The sequence below is a fragment of the Periophthalmus magnuspinnatus genome, chromosome 5, assembly GCF_009829125.3.
Source record: "Periophthalmus magnuspinnatus isolate fPerMag1 chromosome 5, fPerMag1.2.pri, whole genome shotgun sequence".
NCBI lineage: Eukaryota > Metazoa > Chordata > Actinopteri > Gobiiformes > Gobiidae > Periophthalmus > Periophthalmus magnuspinnatus.
In genome coordinates, this window is record NC_047130.1 from 25014119 (window position 1) to 25034331 (window position 20213).

A 20213-nucleotide genomic window follows, 5' to 3' on the forward strand; every position below is an offset into this window, starting at 1 on the left:
GTCTCTCAAAACAATGTTAAAGTTATCGTTGAAGTTCAATACTAAAGCATAAGACGACATATCTTTAATGCATGGGAGCCACTGACCCACCCCCTATAGCTTCCTCAAGTCATTACTCCCAAATGAATAGTATTTTGCAATCCACATTTTACACAAACAGCACAAACAGGAGTGGCCAAGCACATACCACTCACACTTCAACCCCACTGTTGTTTTTTCCACTGGTTTGTTTTCAAAGTCCATAAAGTTCAAAGAGCCAGTGACTTCTCATATAACTGCTGTGTTGTTGTAATGCTGCTTCCTTTAGTGGGGATTTCGCCTCATGCTGGGGCTCTGCAAATAGAAGTTCCTGGACTGCGGGGCTGACCGGTGGGGTGGGGAGTGGAAGATGACCCTAGCAGTCAGCTCACATTAGCTACTGAAATATGACTAACTAAAGGGCCGACGTAGCAGGACGACCAGCTGCGATGTACCAAATGACTGGCTTTGCTCATTTGGCATGCGCACATAAAAGCACGTTAGAATTACCAAGAGACTTAATAGGAAATGGAGATGAGATGTGGGGATTTAAGTGTAAGGAGTGCAAGAAGGAGCCACCAGGAAAAAAGCTCTCTTAGCTGCAGGATATAGTGGTGGTGTAGCATTAGGGGTACAGTAACAGTATGTGACAGGCTTACATACTTTCAAATTCTCATGCAAACCAAGCCGTAAATGTCAGTACATGTGCATGAAATTGTATGCTGCGAATAAGCATAGCCAGCTTGTGTATCAGAGAAATCAGTCACTCATAATCACAGAGTTGATGGTTCAAAGCCCAGTTCTATAATTTCATACTGTTTTTGCCTGTCCTTGTCTGTGCTTCCATAGTCAGTTTACATTGATGTATGAATATGAATTATTGTGCGTACCTTGAGGTAGTGCTTTGAGTGTAATGGTGGTAGAAGAGTCCTACATAAAGTAAATATGAAGACTGAATATTTTATTTTACAATGTTTCACAGTGTACAAGTTAGAACACTATAACAGAATGAAATGATATGTAGACATTCTCAGAGTCCAGACTCAGTCCCAAAACACAAAAGGAAAACATTTATATCTATGCACAGCACGTACTGACTGAGATAAAAACGACAAATCTTAAAACTTTATGGCGATAAAAAATATAGCACAGGACCATTTGGGAGCAATAACATCCCTTCTGGTTACAACCATCTGTAAATTTCTGGATAACGTGTGGAGACTTATTGGAATTTAGAAAAAAAAAGAACGATTGAAACTTTGGACAGCTCTGTGCGGTACAGGCCGTCGTAGATGTAGCATATACAATTGAGTGGCACAGTGGCATAGTGGATAGTAGCTTCAACCTTGCAGTATAAAGGTCTTGGGCTTGACTCCTAGGCTGGTCTAGGTCTGCTTATGTTTCCTAAAATACGTAAAAAGTAATCTTGGGGTCCCTCTGGAACAAGAACCTAATGCGGATCTCAATGGGACTTTTATAGTTAAAATATAATAGGTCAATATAGTACAATGTTTTTTCTATAAAGCTTTCGCTAAATGAACATAAAAGCTGTTGATTTATCACTTGATTTAGAACAGCTCTTTTGTAATTGGGGTCTTTCAGGAAATCATCTTCCCCTTAGCAAGTCAATAGTGCACAGCTACCTCACAGCAAGAAAGTTCTAGGTCTCACGTAAAAGGGATTCTGAATCACAGGATTTTCCCTGTTGTTATTATCCTGTATCCATCCCCACAACCACCTGATGATTACATTCTGAGGTATGCTTAGCTTTGTGTTTGGCTTTTAAACGGGAACAAAATATTTAGCAGATTGTCCCCTTAGAAATCTAATGCTTCTGACAAAATGCAGCTATTCATGTGATCTTGTTTCTCACTTTCATCTACACATTTTTAAGATTTTGCAGAACTTGGGACATTTTTTTGATTTATCTGAGCCAAAACCCATTTCCCCATTCCAGAGAGCTACACGAATAATCAAAACTTTAAAGTTAAATATGTCAGAATTACCCAGAATGTAGATTCATATAGGTCTAACGAGACAAAATGAAAATATATTGACAGCATCAGTGATATTGAACATTCTTCCCTTGTCTCCCAGGTTCAGACCACAACCATGTGCATCTCAGTGAGCCTTAGCGGGTCGGTGGTGCTGGGCTGCCTCTTCGCTCCTAAACTTCACATAATTCTGTTCCAACCGCAGAAGAACGTGGTCACACATCGAGTGACCACCAACCGCTTCAGTGGCACCGCCTCTGCCCCCAGCTCCAGTTACTCCAAAGGTCAGCGTTGCCTTCACGCATGTTATGACAACACACAAATGATCCACATGAAACCACAAGAAAAAAGAAAAGTATCTCTCTCAAGTCTTAGCTAAAACAAGTATGTTTATATGCTAAGGCTAAGCAATTTGAACATTTGAATGAAGATTGAGATTCAGTCAAAAAAGGACAAACTAATGTGGCAAAGACCAAAATGAATTATTTTAAAGCAGCACTAATCATGTTAAAATTGTTTCCCCTCAACATTTACTCACCCAAAGTTGTATTTGTACTGATTTGTGCACATTTGAGCAATCTTTTATTTCTTATTTTCAAGACGCCACATTGGCAATCAGTCCCTTTTTTCACCGGCACCAGTACACACCCTCTGCTCTGTATTTAGTGCATTCTCCAATTTTATTTTCCTAATCGGTGATACACATAAGATTCGGCAACGTCACGTAGTCATTTCGGTATAAATGAAAAATAATCTACTGCTCCCAAGTGTGATCTGCAGCTATCCATCAGAGGTGCAGACTCTTTGTTGTGATGATGTTCTGCTCCCACTGGCCACCGCAGTTAACACAGACATCAGTGGACTTGTTTCTTTTATCAAGTCTTTTTAGGTGGATATTGTAATTTAAAATGTGCAAATTGTAACATAATGATCCACGGGTGCCATAGACTATACATATATAGCACAAGCACAATATGTCTTCTTTAAAATTGATTGAACAGTGATTCAAAACATTCTATTGATTAACAGACACAGTGATGTCACCAGGTTTTTTAGATAATCAGATTTCTTTTGTGCATGTAAACACACACAACAAACATAATAATTGGGTTATCAATGTACCAGCTGTTGCACAAAGGAGACTGGCATTATAGTACTCGCCTAATGGAAGTGTATGTGGGAATTGTATTAGAAAGGTTTTGGACACACAAGAAAACAAAGAAAAGAGTAATGTAATAATGCTGTAATAATAGAATAAAAAGCTTACTTCTTATGTTAGGACCTCAAACAAGAACATGACATTAGTTATCAAGTAATGCTAATTAGTTTCATAATTACAAAAAACATTTAACATTTTGTATAAGATGTTTACTTGGATTTTGTTTTGGTTTTCAAGCTTTCAATCAGAAACCAGAATGAGCTCCTCACATTGGGTTGACTGCTGTATGTTAGGATTACAGTCATAAAAACAGTTTGCACCGATGGGGCTCTTTAAGATGAGAACTAATGGGATCCCATAGAACATATCCAAAAACATGTTGCATCTGTTACTCACTGAAAGTTGGCTATTCAAAAGCAGGAGGGATTTTATACAGGGTCATTCAAGAGAGATTTCACATCCCTATTGAGTCCAGTGCTATGTTTGCAGCATTGCACAGGAATTAAACTCACAACACTGAACCTGGCACAGAACCTGCTATAAGTGCTATAGAGTAGACCACTACAGCAACAATGGCTCTGGTTTTATTTTGTATTTATTTATTTATTTTTGTTCATATTAATTATTTGCAAACTGCAAAAAAAAAAATAAAAATAAAATAAAAATAAAATAATAAGGTATTTTCTGCACAAATTGTTTGTTTGAAACTATTATATTCTAAATCAGATATAACTCCAACAAATCTCTTGGTACCAAATTACACATTATAATATCACTGTTTTTCTTTGTCATTACTATAACTGTAAAAATTCATCCTATTAAATTGTATGTTTTTATTATCTTAGGTTCTGCATCCAACTATGTTCCAGCAGTGTGCAATGGTCGAGAGGTGGTGGACTCCACAACTTCCTCATTGTAAAAATCTAAATCAAAATCAGACAACTTCCAACAGTATGTACGCACAATGGATCAACAGAGAAATACTGCCCTGAGCTACAAGCTAACTGTAAAGATATTCCCACTGCAAGCTGTAGGCTATGTATCCAGTAAAGCCTTTTTGTATAGATTTAACATGCTGTGGTTTTGGTTTACAAATAGATGTAAAATGCACCGTGCCTTGTCCTCAGAAGTTGTGTTCTTTTCAATGGATGGTTGTGAAGCAATAGTGTTATTTAATAAGGTTTTAATCTTGTCCTAATACAGTGACGTGACTATATACAAATGTCTTGACATCAGTAAAAATAATGCCATGAATGATTTCTGTCATAGTAACTAACTGTATTGGTGAAAAGTAGAAAACTAGGTGTATATATAGTCTACTACAGGGTGTGATTTGTTCATAATGTTTTTTTTTTTTCCGTATCTTATGTAAATAACATGTTTTTAATATTAAAATATTAAACAAACCAACATAGGTGTGTCATTTTTGCTACACTTGTATGTCACAGTATCAAATTTTAGTGTTTATTGTGAGATCATCACAATTGTACACCATGCATGACTAAACAGTGGCTATGTTCTAATGCACGCCAAAATCTGATTATTATCCGACTTCTAGACCTCCAAGTTCCAACATGTAAACCTCAAAATCTGATGTGAGAACCATGATCAGAAAGAAATGCACTCTGAATCTGATTATTACCAGAGTGTGCATGCAACTGCAGCAACTGCAACTCTTCTTTCATTACTCTTGCTCTCAAACTTTCAAAATGAGGAGGTAAATTTACTGACACTTTTTTGAGCTATAGATTAGATTTACATCTAAAATGGTGTATTACGATTCAAAAGATGCTCATACTCAAATTGAATAGTTGCATACTGACCTCTTAAAACCTCAAATAACTGTAAATTGTATGTAGTGCACATTCTGTATCCAAGTGTCAAACTCAAGTGGACATCTATTCTACAGGGAAATTAAAGATCTATTCTGTAGCAGAAATTGAAGAGATTATAATATCAGAACCTTATAACATGTAGGAGAAGACCACACAAGGGGATTGGCTGTGGTCTCAATAATCTCTAACTGAAAAGAACTCAATCACATAAAAGGTTACATCCATTAATATACTTGTGTCATATTAAAATTAAACAGTTGTAGATCCAGATGACTTGATTAAAGATAAAATAGGACCACTCTGTAAAACTTAGGGTAAATCTGAAATCAACACACCATATCATGTTCCATATTTTTATCTTTTAAATGATAAATTTACAAAACATATGAATGATAAATTCATAAAAATAAGACAATAAAAAAAACCCAAGACATCACGTCTCAGTCTCAATGGCATCCTCAGCAGTGGGCTGTTTCCTCTTCAGTGGAATAATATAAATCCCATTCTTTGATTCTTTTAGTCTCCACCATCTGCCCAATCTGTAATGCACAGTGCATTTAGTTAAACAGTACACACCTTAATTAATACTCAATATAACAAATACTAATACAAATACAACATCTGCCATTCAGAAATAGACTACATTTCAAGGGGAAAATAGCTCTGTGTGGCTTAAACAAACATTTGCAATTATTGAGGGTGCGCTGCTTAACTTTACTAGTGGGTGTCTGGCAACTGCTTGTCTCTATGGAAAGACTACTGCTTTGCCTTGAAGGTTTCACAGTATGGTATTAAATGTAGTCATCTCCATGGAGACAAACAGGTGCTAAACAAGGCTAAATTAGCCCATTCACAATAAGATTGCAAGCTTTTTCAATGTATTTTGATCAAAAATTACACCTGTGATTAAATAAATGTATGACAGATGAGCTTAATGACACTACGGAGCCACATTATGAACCACTGGAGGAAATACAACTTTATGAACTACAAAAGGTCAGATTAAACTTTAAAAGACGCATAGATTTACACTGCCATCTAGTGGACACACGACAGACTGCAAGTTGAACGCTGAGCAACACCAGGTTAATCTGTGCCGTTACCATAGAAACACAAGAATAGACATACCTGTGCTCCTGTCCCACTCCTGCCACAAGGAACTGACCCGAGCTGGAGAACTTCAAGCTGTTCACAAAACCAGGCTGAGGAAGAGACAAGAAATGTGTTATGGCCAAATCACCCAAACATTTTAAGATTATAGTAGATCCTATAGTAGATCCAATAACAACAATTTTGTATAAAATAAGACATACCCATAAACATGCATGAATGTATGTTGAAGAAGCAAACATGTAAAATGAATTCATTTAAAATATCAGAATAGTTCTAGGTCTTCATTTGCATAATCACCATTATGTTGTACAGTTGATTTCATTTGACGCTTTATTGAAAAAAAACAAAACAAAAAAAACCCCAAAAAAAACAAACCTTATGGACTACATGTTGTAAACGCTTGTCCAGCAAAAATATAGCATTAATGTACAGAGTAGTAGGGGTGGCACAAATTGCTTTGCTTATATCTTAAAATCAATACACAAGCTATTGTTTTCCTACCACAGCCAGTAGCGCCATATTGGCTGCAGGCAAAATTGACCATATGTGTAATGTAGTGTATTGTAATAGCTTAGTTGAATTATCCCTGGGGATAATGAAGATACCTTCTATAGAAGATACCAAAATGTTTTCGGTAAATGAAATTCCTTTTGTGCTATGTTACACACACAGCCATACACTTTCCAGATTCAATTGTATGAATGTGTAAGAATCAGAAGAAACAAGCAAGCATGAAGTGGATACCATTTTATCCTAATTATTCATCACTTTGAAACCAATCAATAGACATTAGTGGGGTTGTCAAAAAATAATACTGAGATAGTAAGTGATACTAAAATTAGTATCAAAACTATACACTAATTTGAGCAAATGTCAATAGTAAAAAAAAAAAAAAAAGCATAAATAACCTTTCTTGAATAGTTTTAGAAAAAGTTATTACAAAACTACTTACTTAATAGTAATATTATTACTATTAATTTGTGCTAAAAGTTTAAGTAAAAGGCATAAAAAATTTTAGCAAATATTTTAACACTAATTTGTTATCTACCCATCTGTAAAGCCAATGGAGAAAAAAAAGAGTCAGATCATGTCGGCTTTACCACAGGCACTGTGAACAGCAGCTCCATGCTTCTGTAGTTGTGACCACACTTCCAGATCTGCACCTCAGAGCTGTGAGAACCTGCAGCAAAGACACAGTTATCCTCCTGACACTGACAGTCAAGTGTGAATGGGTTTATTTTTTTATCTAAACTTTAAACAGTATAAGATAAATAAAAATTAAAAAGTAAATAAAATAAAATCTGCTCAACCAACCAATTTCAAATAGAGCTCCTAAACTGGGAAGTAGCTAGAGGGGAGAGTGAGAGGAGAGGATAGGCGGGGTTTGGGGGTAAAAGGAATAGTGCAATTGGTCTAACAGGAATCCACACTTCAAACTCTAACTCTGCAGGTTTTTGTAATCCAATATACCTGAGAGTAGTACAGTGTGATGTTACATAGTACTTGATATTACAGTGGAGGCAGCACACAGTCAGTTTTAGACCATCTTTGACCAACTTTGATCAGAAAGCTCCAACTTTACCCAGTTTGCACTAAAAAACATAGACTCAGTTTCACTTTAAAACCCTGAAATGGAAGATTCTCACAGCTGCAGGCACCTGAGGCGACGGTATCAGAGTTTTGCAGTGCTGCCACAGATGTTATCCAAAGGGGGCGCTCAAGACCAGGATCACCATGACAACCATGGGCCTGCTTCACCGTGGCGACAGGCTTCTTCTTGTTCACACTCCAGAGACACACAGAGCTGCAGTCAACCAAAAAGCACAAGAGAAAGCAGGGAAAATGAATGAACATCATGGTAACTGCAAGTCTCACAATACAAACATCTATCTTTTCCAGTGCAAAATTTGGATATGTAGTCTCAAGTTTTTAACCTACCCATCATCAGCTCCTGTTACCATGTGCTCCTCATTTATGAGTTGGACACAATCAATTGAGCCACTGAAAAAAAAAAAAAAAAAAAAAAAAAAAAGATATTTGATGCAATATATTTGAACACATAAAGCTACTGTACTAGTTTACATTAGAAAGTGAGACAATGATGGATTCTGTTCAAAATGAATTGTTCATCACATTGGTACTTATTGCATTTGTGTTACAATTGAAACCAGAAGTTTACATACACCATGTAAAAAGACAAGTATGCTTTTTTTTTCTCACTGTCTAACATGACATCAGATAAAACTTTTCCTGTTTTAGGTCAATTAGAATAACAAAAAATATTTCTATTTGATGAAATGCCAGAATAATGGGAGAAAGATATTTTTAGAAAATTTTTCATTACTTTATTCAAAGTCAGAAACTTGCATACATTTCATATATAGTATTTGGTATCATTGCCTCTAAAGTGTATAACTTGTGAGAAGCTTTTGGAAGGATATCCAAAACATTTGACCCAATAGTTAGCAGGAGCTTTGGCCCATTCTTCCTGACAGAACTGGTGTAAATTACCCAAGTTTGTGGCCGCCTTACTCACACATGCCTTTTCAGGTCTGCCCATAAAGTTTCAATAGAATTAAGATCAGGGCTTTGTTATCCTTAAGCCACTTTGTAACCAGTTTGGCATTGGCCTTCATGTCATTGTCCATTTGGAAGACTTATTTGTCTCAAAGTTTTAACTTTCTGGCTGATGTCTTGAGGTGTTGCTTCAGTATTTCCACATAATGTTCTTTCATCATGATGCTATCCATTTTGTGAAGTGCACCAGACCCTCTGCAGGAAAATATCCCCACAACATGACGCTGCCACCCCCGTATTTCACACTTGGAATGGTGTTGTCAGTCTTGCAAGTTTAGCCCTTTTTCCTCCAAATGTAATGATGCTCATTATGGACAAATAGTTCAATTTTAGTTTCATCACACCACAGGACGGGTCTCCAAAAATTCAACTCTGTCCCTGTGTGCCCTTGGAAACTGTAATCTGGCTTTTTTATGTTTCTTATGGAGTAATGGCTTCTTCCTGCAGAGTGTCCTTTCAGCCCATGTTGGTACAGTACTCGTTTCACTCTGGATGATGACACACTCTTACCAGCTTCAGCAGCATCTTCACAAGGACTTTTGCTTTTGTCCTTGTTTGATATGGACATTTTGGACCAAAGCATGTTCATCTCTGGGACACAGAACCTGTCTCCTTCCTGAACGGTCTGATGGCATGGTGTTTGTATTTGTGTATAATTGTTTGAACAGATGAACGTGGCATCTTCAGGAACCTGGAAATTGCGCCCAAGGATGAACCAGACTTGTACAAGTCCACAGTTCTCTTCCTGATATCTTGGCTGATTTCTTTTGACTTTTCTATGATGTTACACAAAGAAGCGGTGTGTTTCAGGTGTGTCTTCAAATACATCCACAGGTGTGTCTATAATTCACTCAAATGTTGTCAATAAACCAGAATCAGAAGCTTTCAAAGACATGACATAATTTTCTGGGTTTTCCCAAATTGTTTAAAGTCATAGTAATCTTACTGTATGTAAACTTCTTACTTTGAAGAAAGCAATGAAAAATTGAGTAAAAAAAATCCTTTTCTCATTATTCTGGCATTTAGCAAAAGAAATAATTTTGGTAATCCTAACTCAACTAAAACAGGAAAAGTTTAGTCTGATTTCATGTCAGACAGTGAGAAAAAAAGCATATGTGTTTTTATATAGTGTATGTAAACTTCTGGTTTCAACTGTATATAGAACCTTTCTAGATGCACATCTGGAATCACACCAGCCCAGTCACATGCAAACAAGGGCTAGGTGGATGAAGTAGACACAGCAAGATTGTGCACTGGGCAGAACTACTCAAACTGTTAACCATCAGATTTGCTGACAACACATTTAGTTATTTATTAAGGTGGCATAGGTGTAGTTCAGGCTTGGATCAGCCTAAAATTGTGGAACTTTTCCAGCACTGTCTTGTATTATAACCATATTTAGACCAGTAGCAGACCGAAAAGTGGGCACTCACTTATGTCCATGAAACACGAGCTGTGACTCCTCTGTGATCTTCCACACTCGAACAGTGCCATCACGACCCCCGGCCGTCACACAGCGCTCACGACTCAAGCTGTCCAGCCCCGTGATGGAGTCCTGATGTCCAAATCTAATATGAGAACGAGATTAGAAATTACACAAATTTGACACAAAACTTGTAATTTCATCAGTTACTCACAGCGTTTCAACATAGGCATTTTCATCCACATTCCAGACTTTCACAGATCGATCGTGGGATGCACTGTACAAATCGTGAGACCCCCTTCTGAATGAAAGCCCCTAGGATATACCAAAAAATGTAATCAAATTAACTATGGATATAAAGGGAGATTATTGTAAACATATCCAAAAAACTTAAGAGCTTAAAATATCTGCAAATACACTGGCTCTTGCAATGCTAAAAGATCATAATAAATTATATATATATATATATATATATATATATATATATATATATAAAAATAATATAATTTTATGATACATACACACTACACACACACACACACACACACACACTACTTATTGTACTTTTTAATTATTTAACAATGAGTGTTGCAGAACACAATTTGAGGGTTAACTTACAGAGACTGGACCTTTATGCCCTGTAAACCTGTAGAGATGTTTACACGTGTCAGCTTCCCAAATCATGATTAGCTTATTCATATCTCCAGTAGCCTGCAAATATGTGCAAGTCAAAAAGCAATTCCTTAAAATAGCAATCACAATCTTTAAGCAGACTGCTGCTCACCAAGTACTTTCCGTCTGATGATATGGTCATACACAGGATACAGGCAGCGTGTCCAACCTGTTGGTCTCCTGAGCCTTTTCTTACACCTTTAATTGTGTGTAGCCTCTTTCCACTTGGAACATCCCCTAAAATGCACAACCACAATTATAAACGCAGAATGATATGGTAATGACTGTCAAGGCTTGAAAATGTACTTATTCACTCACTGATCATTACTTTATACTTTATATATACAATATTACTTTACTAATTACTTCACTCCTCAGTTATGCCATGATAATATAATTTTACCAAAACCTCAACTGAGTAAACTTATTACACTTTGAAGTATACATACATTTAATTATTGAGCAGTCTTTGGAGGCAGAGAAGATGTATTTTTCATCAGTAGATATGACCAAACAGGTGATAGAAAGTTTGTGACCTCTTAAAACACGAATTTCTGACTCATCCGGAGACAATAACTACAAAAAGGAGAATACACAATTACATTGGATGAATTAGAAAACATAACATATGAGCCATAATGTCAAAAATACTTACATCTTTAGCAATAAGTCGTTGGAGTTTTCCTTTTTGTTCAAGCTGCAGTTTCACAAGGATACCAGAGTTAGTGTAATATTGTGACAAAAATATATAGAATACATAAGACTTATTACTTACAACTTCTTCTTGAAGCCTTCCTGCTATCAAATCTGTCTCAAATGACTCATCATCTGCCTTTTTCTCCTCTGAAATGACATTAAAATTTAATACAGTGGTACATTTTACCTGCAGTAACAATGCACACTATACTACACACTCGCCTTCCTCTCTCAGATGTTCAAGGTATTTCTTAGCCAGTCTGAGCTTCTTTTCTTGGGGTGTTTCGTCATATTCAAACTCTTCCCTAGCCTGTTTCCTCTTAGGCACAGCGGCACTGTGGACAAATACGTGTATGTATTTTATAGAGACAACATTTTAAAGCAGTTGACAGTAGTCAAATGGCTATTTGAGACCAACCTTTCCGTTTCAGAGTCACTGGAGATTTCCTCGTTGTGTTTATTGGGTTTCTTAACTTTGGCATTAACTTTCCCAGTGTCTCCCTCATTCTGCAACAGAAAGAAGTGGTTTGTGATCGAGAATAAGTCAGAGCAAGACTCAGGCTCAGATGGTTTCTCGGATGGGTTAGCAGTCTCGGCTAACGCCTCTCTTACCTTGCGTTTTGACACTGTATTTTTGCTCTTTTTGGCCAACTTTGGGTTTTCTTTTCCCTTGATAAAAAATGACGACGCCATGGCGCAATGCTCTTTGCGTCAAACTAGAGTAAATTAGAAGTGTAAATTAGATCCCTTATAAGCTCTCTCTAACAACATTAAACCCACATGGGCACACGCACACGCCAACCAAGCTAGGAAGTACAAGTGGACTCATCTGGACGCTCATTGGTCACCCGTCCACAAGTCCCGCCTCTTATGAGAATTGAGCAATTTCATTGGATGGATTATTATTTTGGTCGCGCAGGAAATTGTACTGTAGCAAAATACTTCCCTCGGGGAAGAAATTTTGTGTAATTTTGTTCCGCACCCAATTGTAAACATTTTAAAATTCAATACTTGTCTACATGTGAAAGTGCAACTTGTGTGAGGCTCTTGTTAAATATGGCAACAGCTTGTCCAACATATTTATACATAATGTCACAGCGCACCCTTCACAAATCAGCCTTTACTAAACGGGACCCATCCACTGTAGTACTGCAGTAGTAGTACTACTTCCTCTACTACGCAGTATTTCCATTTACTGCGCAGTCTTTGTCCTCAGAGACTGTCACTGCCGTTAATTCAGGAGGTCGAGGCAAACGGACAGGTGAGGTCCTTCTCAGATGTTTCACACGCACGAATACACGTGATTTTATCCCATCCAGACAGTAGGGTACCTCAGAGGCGGCAGGGGCATTGTGGAGACGAGTAGGAGGGGTCGGGTAGACGGGGGTGGGGATGCGACGTGGAAACCGGTGGAAACTAACTTCTAGCTTTGCTTTTACCAGTTAAAAACATCTGGATGAGTTTAGTTTGTAAACAGTTCAGTCTTTGCTGGTACACTTTTGAGCTAACATGTCTTTTTCTCAGACCTAATGCCACCCAAGAGGGATGCGGGGGCCCCCTCCACATCTCCCCCAGTGAAGATGATAAAGATCGGCACAGACGGACAGGAGTATGGCTGTGATCCAGATGAGAGCAGGTACAGACTGACAGAGGAGGGCTCCTACTCCCCTTATGTTAACAATGAGGTGAGAAATTATAATAAAGCCCATGTAACAATTATTAAATCCCTAAACTGAGGTCATTCATTCTTGATTTCCTGTGACAGCAGAATGAACACGTGTTTGATGAAGACAACATCACCAGCACAGGCCTCAGAACAGATACCATCAGCCTGCTGATGAAGATAGAGCAGCTCCAAGCACAGCTCAAGTACGAACGCAGGTGTAGGATTCTGGCAGAGAGAGAGCTGCGGGAGCTCAAAGGTACATGGGACTTTACATGTAGTAGATGGAGAAATCTTTACTTAATAAATTCTATGAAGTTGTTGACTAAATTATCACTACTGTGTTGCTGTCAGTGACTTCCAGTTCCAGTTCCTTCCAATGGCCAAACAGACTGGGCCATTATTGAAACTCCATTATTCACTTCTGCCTTTACGTAGGCTCTTTTTTGATGGCGAGTCAGCCATGCAGATGTTATTGCTTTGCCTATAATGTTCCACACTATTGCATTACTATATATTAATCTCTATGGAGAAAAGCAGTTGACACCACCAGCCAAGGTACAAGTCACATCTGTGGAGAGGTGACCTTGCTCACTATAATGATAAAAACATGATAAAACACCTGTAACAGAATATGATAAATATGTTTAACGTGGAACATTCCAGGCAAAGCTTTAAATATTATAAATGATTTTTTTTTCATTTTCCAGAGATGAACACCCTGATGATGCAGATGCGGCACACGGCCCATGAGCTGAGAGTGACTTTAGATCATGTTCTTCAAACAAACGAGCCTCCGGTCACACAGTCCAACGCTGTAGATGAGTCCATATCATACATGTCAGAGCCCGACACAGATGTGAGAGCAGCTCATAACATGCCCCCCGAAGTGCACAATATACCTCCTGCCAACACAATGCCGCCTGTGCTGCAGAATCTTCCAGAGGTGAGGGCCCACAGGATACTACAGCACTCAAGAGGTTTAGATTGCTTGAGGTCTCAGAGTCTTTGGCCCAGTATTAGACCTGATGTACACAATGTTTTCTCTTAAATAAGTATATTGTAAAATCAGACCATTCCTGTCTCTATCTAATTAGAAATTATTTTTATCTTTTATTATTTCTAAAAAAAGACCCATGTAAGTTACTACATGATACTTTGTGATGAGAGCTGTTTGCCTGTGTAAGGGCTGTCCACCCTGCTTCACTTTTCCATCTGAAAAAAACTGTTCTAAAGTTGTGCTAGTGGCCAAAAATCCATCCATGTGAATATTGGCAATGTGCCAAAGAGTTTGTGTGGGCTACGAATAAGTAGAATAGATTTAAATACTTCCTTGAAAATTAGGTACTCCAACTTTCAAATGTAATCATTTATGTCCACTATATATAATTGTATTTTTTCTAATTAATTATTGTTATTTCAGTAATTGGTTTTCTATTATTAAAACTTGTATAGTATCCTGCTCATTAGATTTGTAAACACAACATTTTGAAGTCTGTTACTAAACTCAATATCATTGTAAACTTTGTTGAATCCAGCTTAATTTTTCTACTTTTTTTCAGGATGATGAGAATTATCTATATCTGGCGGAGAATATTCGAGTGCCCAGGAATCTGTATGAGCGAATAGCAGAGATCGAGGACTATAAGAAGTACACGGGTGCACTTCTGATGATGCTTTTTGACAGAGACACTTTAGCCACACACTCTCTACAGGGACGCAGGGGCACTCTCAGCGGATCAGACGACTCTCAAAAACCACAACTACCACCGGACATCCTGAGAAATATTATTGGTAAGCATTTTCAGTTCATACTTTTATGCCTCTCTACTACATTGGTTTATTGTAATAATTTTCCATTTTTCTCTTTTCAGAACATATTTCAAGTAAATTTGGAGTTGACCATGGTCTTATTAAAACTGCCATCAGGACGAAGTTGAATAATGAGGATAAATTGTTCAAGAAAAGGCATGGGTTAGGTAAATCTGAAAACAAAATACCTCCTGTTTATTGTCCAGAAATATTAAGAAAATCTGAGCCTAAAATTGAACCTGCCTATTTCCCACTTCTGCCTGAGCCCGAAGACAATGGAGGTGATTTACAGCAGTAACTTTTTGTTCAAATGAAGACTTTTGCCTAGGTTCATTTCTGTACAACAGTTTTAGTACATGTTGTTCAGCACATGTAACACAACTTTACACTTTATTTGCTATTTTTCTCAACCTCTAAAGCATTTTCAGAAGTACGTGGCACCTGTCTCGTCCACTGTGTGCATTAACTTGTGACCAAACAAAGCTGTCTAACAGCACCTTGAAATGTAGTTAAACTAAGTGTTCTTAATACGGTTTACTTCTTCAAGCTCGTAAATGTCTCTATCAGGTTTGTGACTTTTGTCTTGGTAACTATATACAGTGCATAGCAATAGTCATATAGAGGCCTTAGAGTGTGATAGACTGAAAATATAAAGGATGCAGAATGTGTCTAAATTGTGCATTACAAAGTGATACTGTGATATTACATGCATATTTTGAACGTTTCTATGTAATGCTACAATAATCTCTTGTTAATCAACACCTCTCACTGTGCGGATGTATTTTGTTACATATGGTTCAATAAAATCCAAAAAGAAAGTCTGTCTTTTGTGCCATGTGGTGCATTAAAGATGGTAGAGATGGGTCAATAATGAAGTGGCTGTGGAGTTATCCTCCTACAGAGGTCAGCACTGAGCCATACTACATCCCAGTCAGTTTTGACACTATCTTCATAAACGTCATGGTCCATGCCTTCTCTCTCTCTGTGTGTGTGTGTGTGTGTGTGTGTGTGTGTGTGTGTGTGTATATATGTGTGTATATATATATATATATATATATATATATATATATATATATATATATATATATATATATATATATATATATATATTATATATAATTTTTTTTTTGAAGTGCCTGATGAGCTTGAGGGATCAGAGTTAGCTCCGCCCTTGGTCATCCTGGGCCTGCCCCCCCTCTCCTCTGTGGACCGTGCACTCTCTGGACTACAGAGCATCACCTCTGATATCAAGACAGCTCCCAGGGAACACCATCTGTGGGAAAATGTCTTTTATTTTTTTAATTACTTGACTTGTGTTTTTGTAATTTGAGGTTCTCATCTTATTCCTATTCATAAAAAAAGTAAATAATTGGATTTGTATCAATTTTGGAAAATCCCAGAGAAGAGCATTAAAACAAGTAAGAACTTTCACTTATCTTTTTAGCTTATAGCTTGTTTGTTTTTGTTTCATTTTTCATATTTTTTTTCCTTGAAAGCAGATGAATAATTGTAGATTTCATTCATGACTACTTTAAAATGTTTATTAATTTCATATTTTACTAATATTTGGTCAAATTTAACTCTTTCTACAAAGTAGTTATTGTTTGAAGCTGAGTTAGTCTGTAGTCAATTCATTATTGCAGTGATACTGTTTTTACTATCCCTTCTCTATATTGATAATGTGGCATTTACAATATGAATGAAAACGAATATAACGGAAAAAAAAGGTAAATTAATGAATGTTGAACCTGATAATTTCTATCAGAGACTCAAAAACATTCTGTATTCCAACAGAAATGAGCATTTTAATAATAATCATTATAGCTGACTGCCACCTGTATAAAATATTATTGGCGTATATGTGGTGGCCTCATCTGAAACACAGTAACAAGCGTCACATCCTTACATAATATGGATGCACATGTAGATGCTTTCTCTGAGGTTAAATAAACATGTCAGGGGTGTTCCAGTGGGAGATTACGGCTCTCAGTCATTTACTCATTGGCAGCAATAGAGCACATGGATTTAGGACACCAGCCGGAAACCTGCCTCTCAGTGCACTTCATATTCATTTACAGCAGGATTACAACACACCCATTTTGATATTTATATTTGTATTATCTGAGAAGAGTGAAAATATACATTATTTTTTGAATCCCATGTAATATTATTATCATCTCATGCTTTGCCTTAAAAGTTCACTGTGTCCCTATGGAGATGCTATTGCTTTACCTGGATTGTTCCACAGTATGGCATTAAGTTACACATTTTGCTTGATTCAGTTACCTTGCAAAACTTGCATTCTGACTGTGAACGGGATCACCTCTCCACTGATCTGACCTGTAACTTGACCTAGTGCCATCACCTGCTTGTATCCATGGGGAAAGATCATTTATTGTCATACTGTGGAACATTCTTTGCAAAGCAGTAACTGAGAATAGCAGGTGGAGGACCAGTGTACATTTAAGTGAGACTCTATGCCATTTTATCTATACTTTTAAGTTATTTTGGTGACTCGTTCATATTTATTTCTGCTGAGTCCGTTTCAAATAAATGTTCATCTTATTCAATGTACTGTTGTAACTTTCAGTGATTCCAAGCCCATAGCGTTTGGCCGAGGGATCTTCTTTATTCTTATAGCACAGAGCAGAGACAGTGAACACATACTAATCATGCAAGCCTTATGCAGCTGGCCTGACACAAGCCCACTCAGTATCTTTCATCTCAAAAAGGACAAATGGAGCCATGGGGGGCAGAGAGAGGACAGTGGACATGAATTATTCCTAGATAAGAGATTTCACACCAACAGAAAATTGTTTAGTAAGGCTGAGTAAGATTCAACTGAAAGGAGTGTAGAGTGTAGAAGTGCATATATATGGAGCAGATTATCTATAAATATTCAGATAACCTGCTAAATTATTATTATAAATTTTGTAATGATTTGGATAACTGTAGAAGATTACGTGTTATAAATGTATCTAGAGTGTTTGTAATGTCATAGTAAGATTGGTTAGATTTGAGTCTAAATTTAATGGTTATTTATCTTGAGTTTTGATGGCATATTTCTATTTTCCTGGTTTTGAACTTGCATTGCAACACTGGAATTTCCCCACTGAGGGACAAATAAGGGTTCTCTTATCTTATCTTATCTTATCTTAACATAACGTTGTTTTTTTTTTCACAGACAATCTCTAAGGACCCATACACCGCCCAGCCCAATGGGGACATCAGGAGTTTGCCCAAGCTAAGACCATGAACTATGGAGGAGAACAGGTCATTTGTGAGTCCTGAATACAATGACAGTATCATAGTGTGGGTACCTCTACCTTCACTCCCCAGCAAGCAGCTCAGCACCTCTCATACCTCCCAAACCTCCTTCAAGGACGTGATCGGTTTATTTTTCATGGTGATTTTAAATGTACTTGCGCTGGTGGCCAACACTGCAGTCTTGGTAGCGGTGGTCAAAGCGCCTCACCTTAGGAAGTTTGCGTTTGTGAGTCACCTCTGTGCTGTTGACCTGCTGTGTGCTGTGGTGCTGATGCCTCTGGAGATCCTGGTTAGCTCTCCGTACTTTGACGGGGTGCTCTTCACAGTTTTGGAGTGTCAGGTAATTGTCCCATGCAATGCTGACATATAATGCATTTCTTTAGTATGAAACTATAACATTATTCACTCATCATTATTTAGTTCATTGTAAACCACAATATTGATCTAAAATGACTTAATATTAGAAACAGGTACAAGGAACACAGTTTTATGGATTACAAAAAGATGATGTGAAGATAGCGTGCCAGTGTGTGAACGTAGAGTGTGAGTGATAGTGGTGGTTGGATGGTGCAGATTGGCAGCCTCGCTTCTGTCAGTCTACCCCAGGGCAGCTATGGCTTTAGAAGTAGCTTCCCACCAAATGGAGAGGGCGAGTGAATGAATGATGACTTAATTCCTTGCACTTTTTGAAACTAATTACATTACAAAAACAAAACAAAAAAGTCAAGTGTATCTCTTTCAGGTGTACATCTTCCTCAACGCAACCCTCATTGCTGCCTCCATCTTCACCATCACCGTCATCAGTGTGGAGCGGTACTACTACATTGTGCACCCCATGCGCTACGAGGTGAAGATGACGCTCTGCCTCACCTCTGGCGTCATGGGGATAGTGTGGCTCGCCTCTCTGACCTTGGGGTTGTCCACGGTTTTCATCTGGCACTCCTCCAGTGGTCTCAAAACTACCCACCCAGCTCACTGTGCACAATACTGGGGCCAAAGTAGCCAAAGACAAGTCTTCTCTGTTCTATTCTGCGTCATGTGTTTTCTTGTACCAGCACTGGTCATTTTCACTGTCTATTGTAGCGTTTATAAAGTGGCAAGAGTCGCTGCCCGCCAACATGGACCTCTGCCATCATGGACACAAAACAAGCAAAGATCTGACTCTATCAACAGCCAGACAACCATAATCACAACGCGAACAGCTCCTCTTAGAATGATACGGGACAGGCCATTTGGAGGAGCGAAAGCAGCGCTCACTCTTGTAGTTATAGTGGGGCAATTTCTTTTATGCTGGCTGCCTTATTTTGCATTCCACTTCCATGTCAGTGTCAACACAACATCTAAAAGCCCAGGTGACTTGGATAAAGCTGTCACTTGGTTGGCATACTCCTCCTTTGCCATGAATCCTTTTTTCTATGGGCTCTTGAACAGACAGATCAGAGAGGAGCTGTGCAAACTGAGGCGATGTTACTCGGGACACACCACAGATCTGGTATCCAGTCATGAGGGCTCAGGGCACGAGAACTTCCTTCAGTTTTTGCACCGCACGAGCTGCACCATAGAGACTAGAGGGAGCTTCACCGCCTCCAGCCCCCGCAGCACACTGGACCAGACCGCACAGATCGGGTTTAGGATACCAGGACAGATACCCGAGGAGTTCACTTAGGCTCATCAGGGGATTTGTGTTTAATCTGGGACACTAAAAGTATTACATTTATTAATTAGTCATTCATTATTAATGCCCTGGTCAGGATCAGTCCCGTCTCAGGGATGTTTGATTGAGACGGATAACAGCCCTCAGGACAAAAGTGTCTTTCTTTGACTGTAACATGCAGACAGGACATTGCAGCTGAAGTCCAGACAGGAGCCAGGTGTGTTCTGGGAACGTAGGATGTGATGGGTTCTTAAGAATTTTGACATCTCTCCTAACAGAAGAAATTCTTACAGAAAATTCCAGTGCTCTCAGTCAATGACTTGTAATTGT

General features: G+C 38.1%; 4 protein-coding genes across 5 annotated transcripts in view; 3 read left to right on the plus strand and 1 right to left on the minus strand.

Annotated features, from left to right (window-relative positions):
* The window catches only part of grm2b (glutamate receptor, metabotropic 2b), a 37150-nt gene extending 32627 nt beyond the window's left edge, over positions 1-4523 (plus strand). The window contains exons 5-6 of the mRNA XM_033967064.2: positions 2116-2296; positions 4017-4523. Coding sequence (XP_033822955.1) covers positions 2116-2296; positions 4017-4090 — 255 coding nt within the window. The 3' untranslated portion in view covers positions 4091-4523. The remainder of the gene's footprint in view (positions 1-2115; positions 2297-4016) is intronic.
* A 904-nt stretch (positions 4524-5427) lies between these two features.
* rrp9 (ribosomal RNA processing 9, U3 small nucleolar RNA binding protein) lies at positions 5428-12461 on the minus strand. The gene is made up of 15 exons (XM_033966453.2): positions 12100-12461; positions 11906-11994; positions 11710-11822; positions 11567-11634; positions 11447-11488; positions 11241-11367; positions 10904-11028; positions 10738-10830; positions 10334-10434; positions 10130-10264; positions 8058-8120; positions 7778-7923; positions 7220-7299; positions 6135-6208; positions 5428-5545 (listed from the first exon to the last, which is right to left on the minus strand). Exons 1-15 carry the CDS (start codon positions 12178-12180, stop codon positions 5440-5442), a joined length of 1443 nt encoding a protein of 480 aa, XP_033822344.1. The 5' UTR covers positions 12181-12461; the 3' UTR covers positions 5428-5439.
* Positions 12462-12593: 132 nt separating this feature from the next.
* Positions 12594-15780, plus strand: LOC117370904 (uncharacterized). 2 transcript variants are annotated; one of them, XM_033966454.2, is made up of 6 exons: positions 12594-12748; positions 13012-13172; positions 13253-13409; positions 13861-14096; positions 14713-14944; positions 15025-15780. In XM_033966454.2, the coding sequence occupies exons 2-6, from the start codon at positions 13017-13019 to the stop codon at positions 15258-15260; spliced, it is 1017 nt and encodes a 338-aa protein (XP_033822345.1). In that variant the 5' UTR covers positions 12594-12748; positions 13012-13016; the 3' UTR covers positions 15261-15780. The 2 variants fall into 2 exon arrangements, with proteins under 2 accessions (XP_033822345.1, XP_033822346.1); XM_033966455.2 differs by having other exon boundaries at positions 12595-12748; positions 13256-13409.
* A 2441-nt stretch (positions 15781-18221) lies between these two features.
* On the plus strand, positions 18222-19895 carry si:ch211-213o11.11 (probable G-protein coupled receptor). Its single transcript, XM_033967037.1, has 2 exons — positions 18222-18569; positions 18972-19895. The coding sequence occupies exons 1-2, from the start codon at positions 18222-18224 to the stop codon at positions 19893-19895; spliced, it is 1272 nt and encodes a 423-aa protein (XP_033822928.1).
* The last annotated feature ends 318 nt before the right edge of the window (positions 19896-20213 follow it).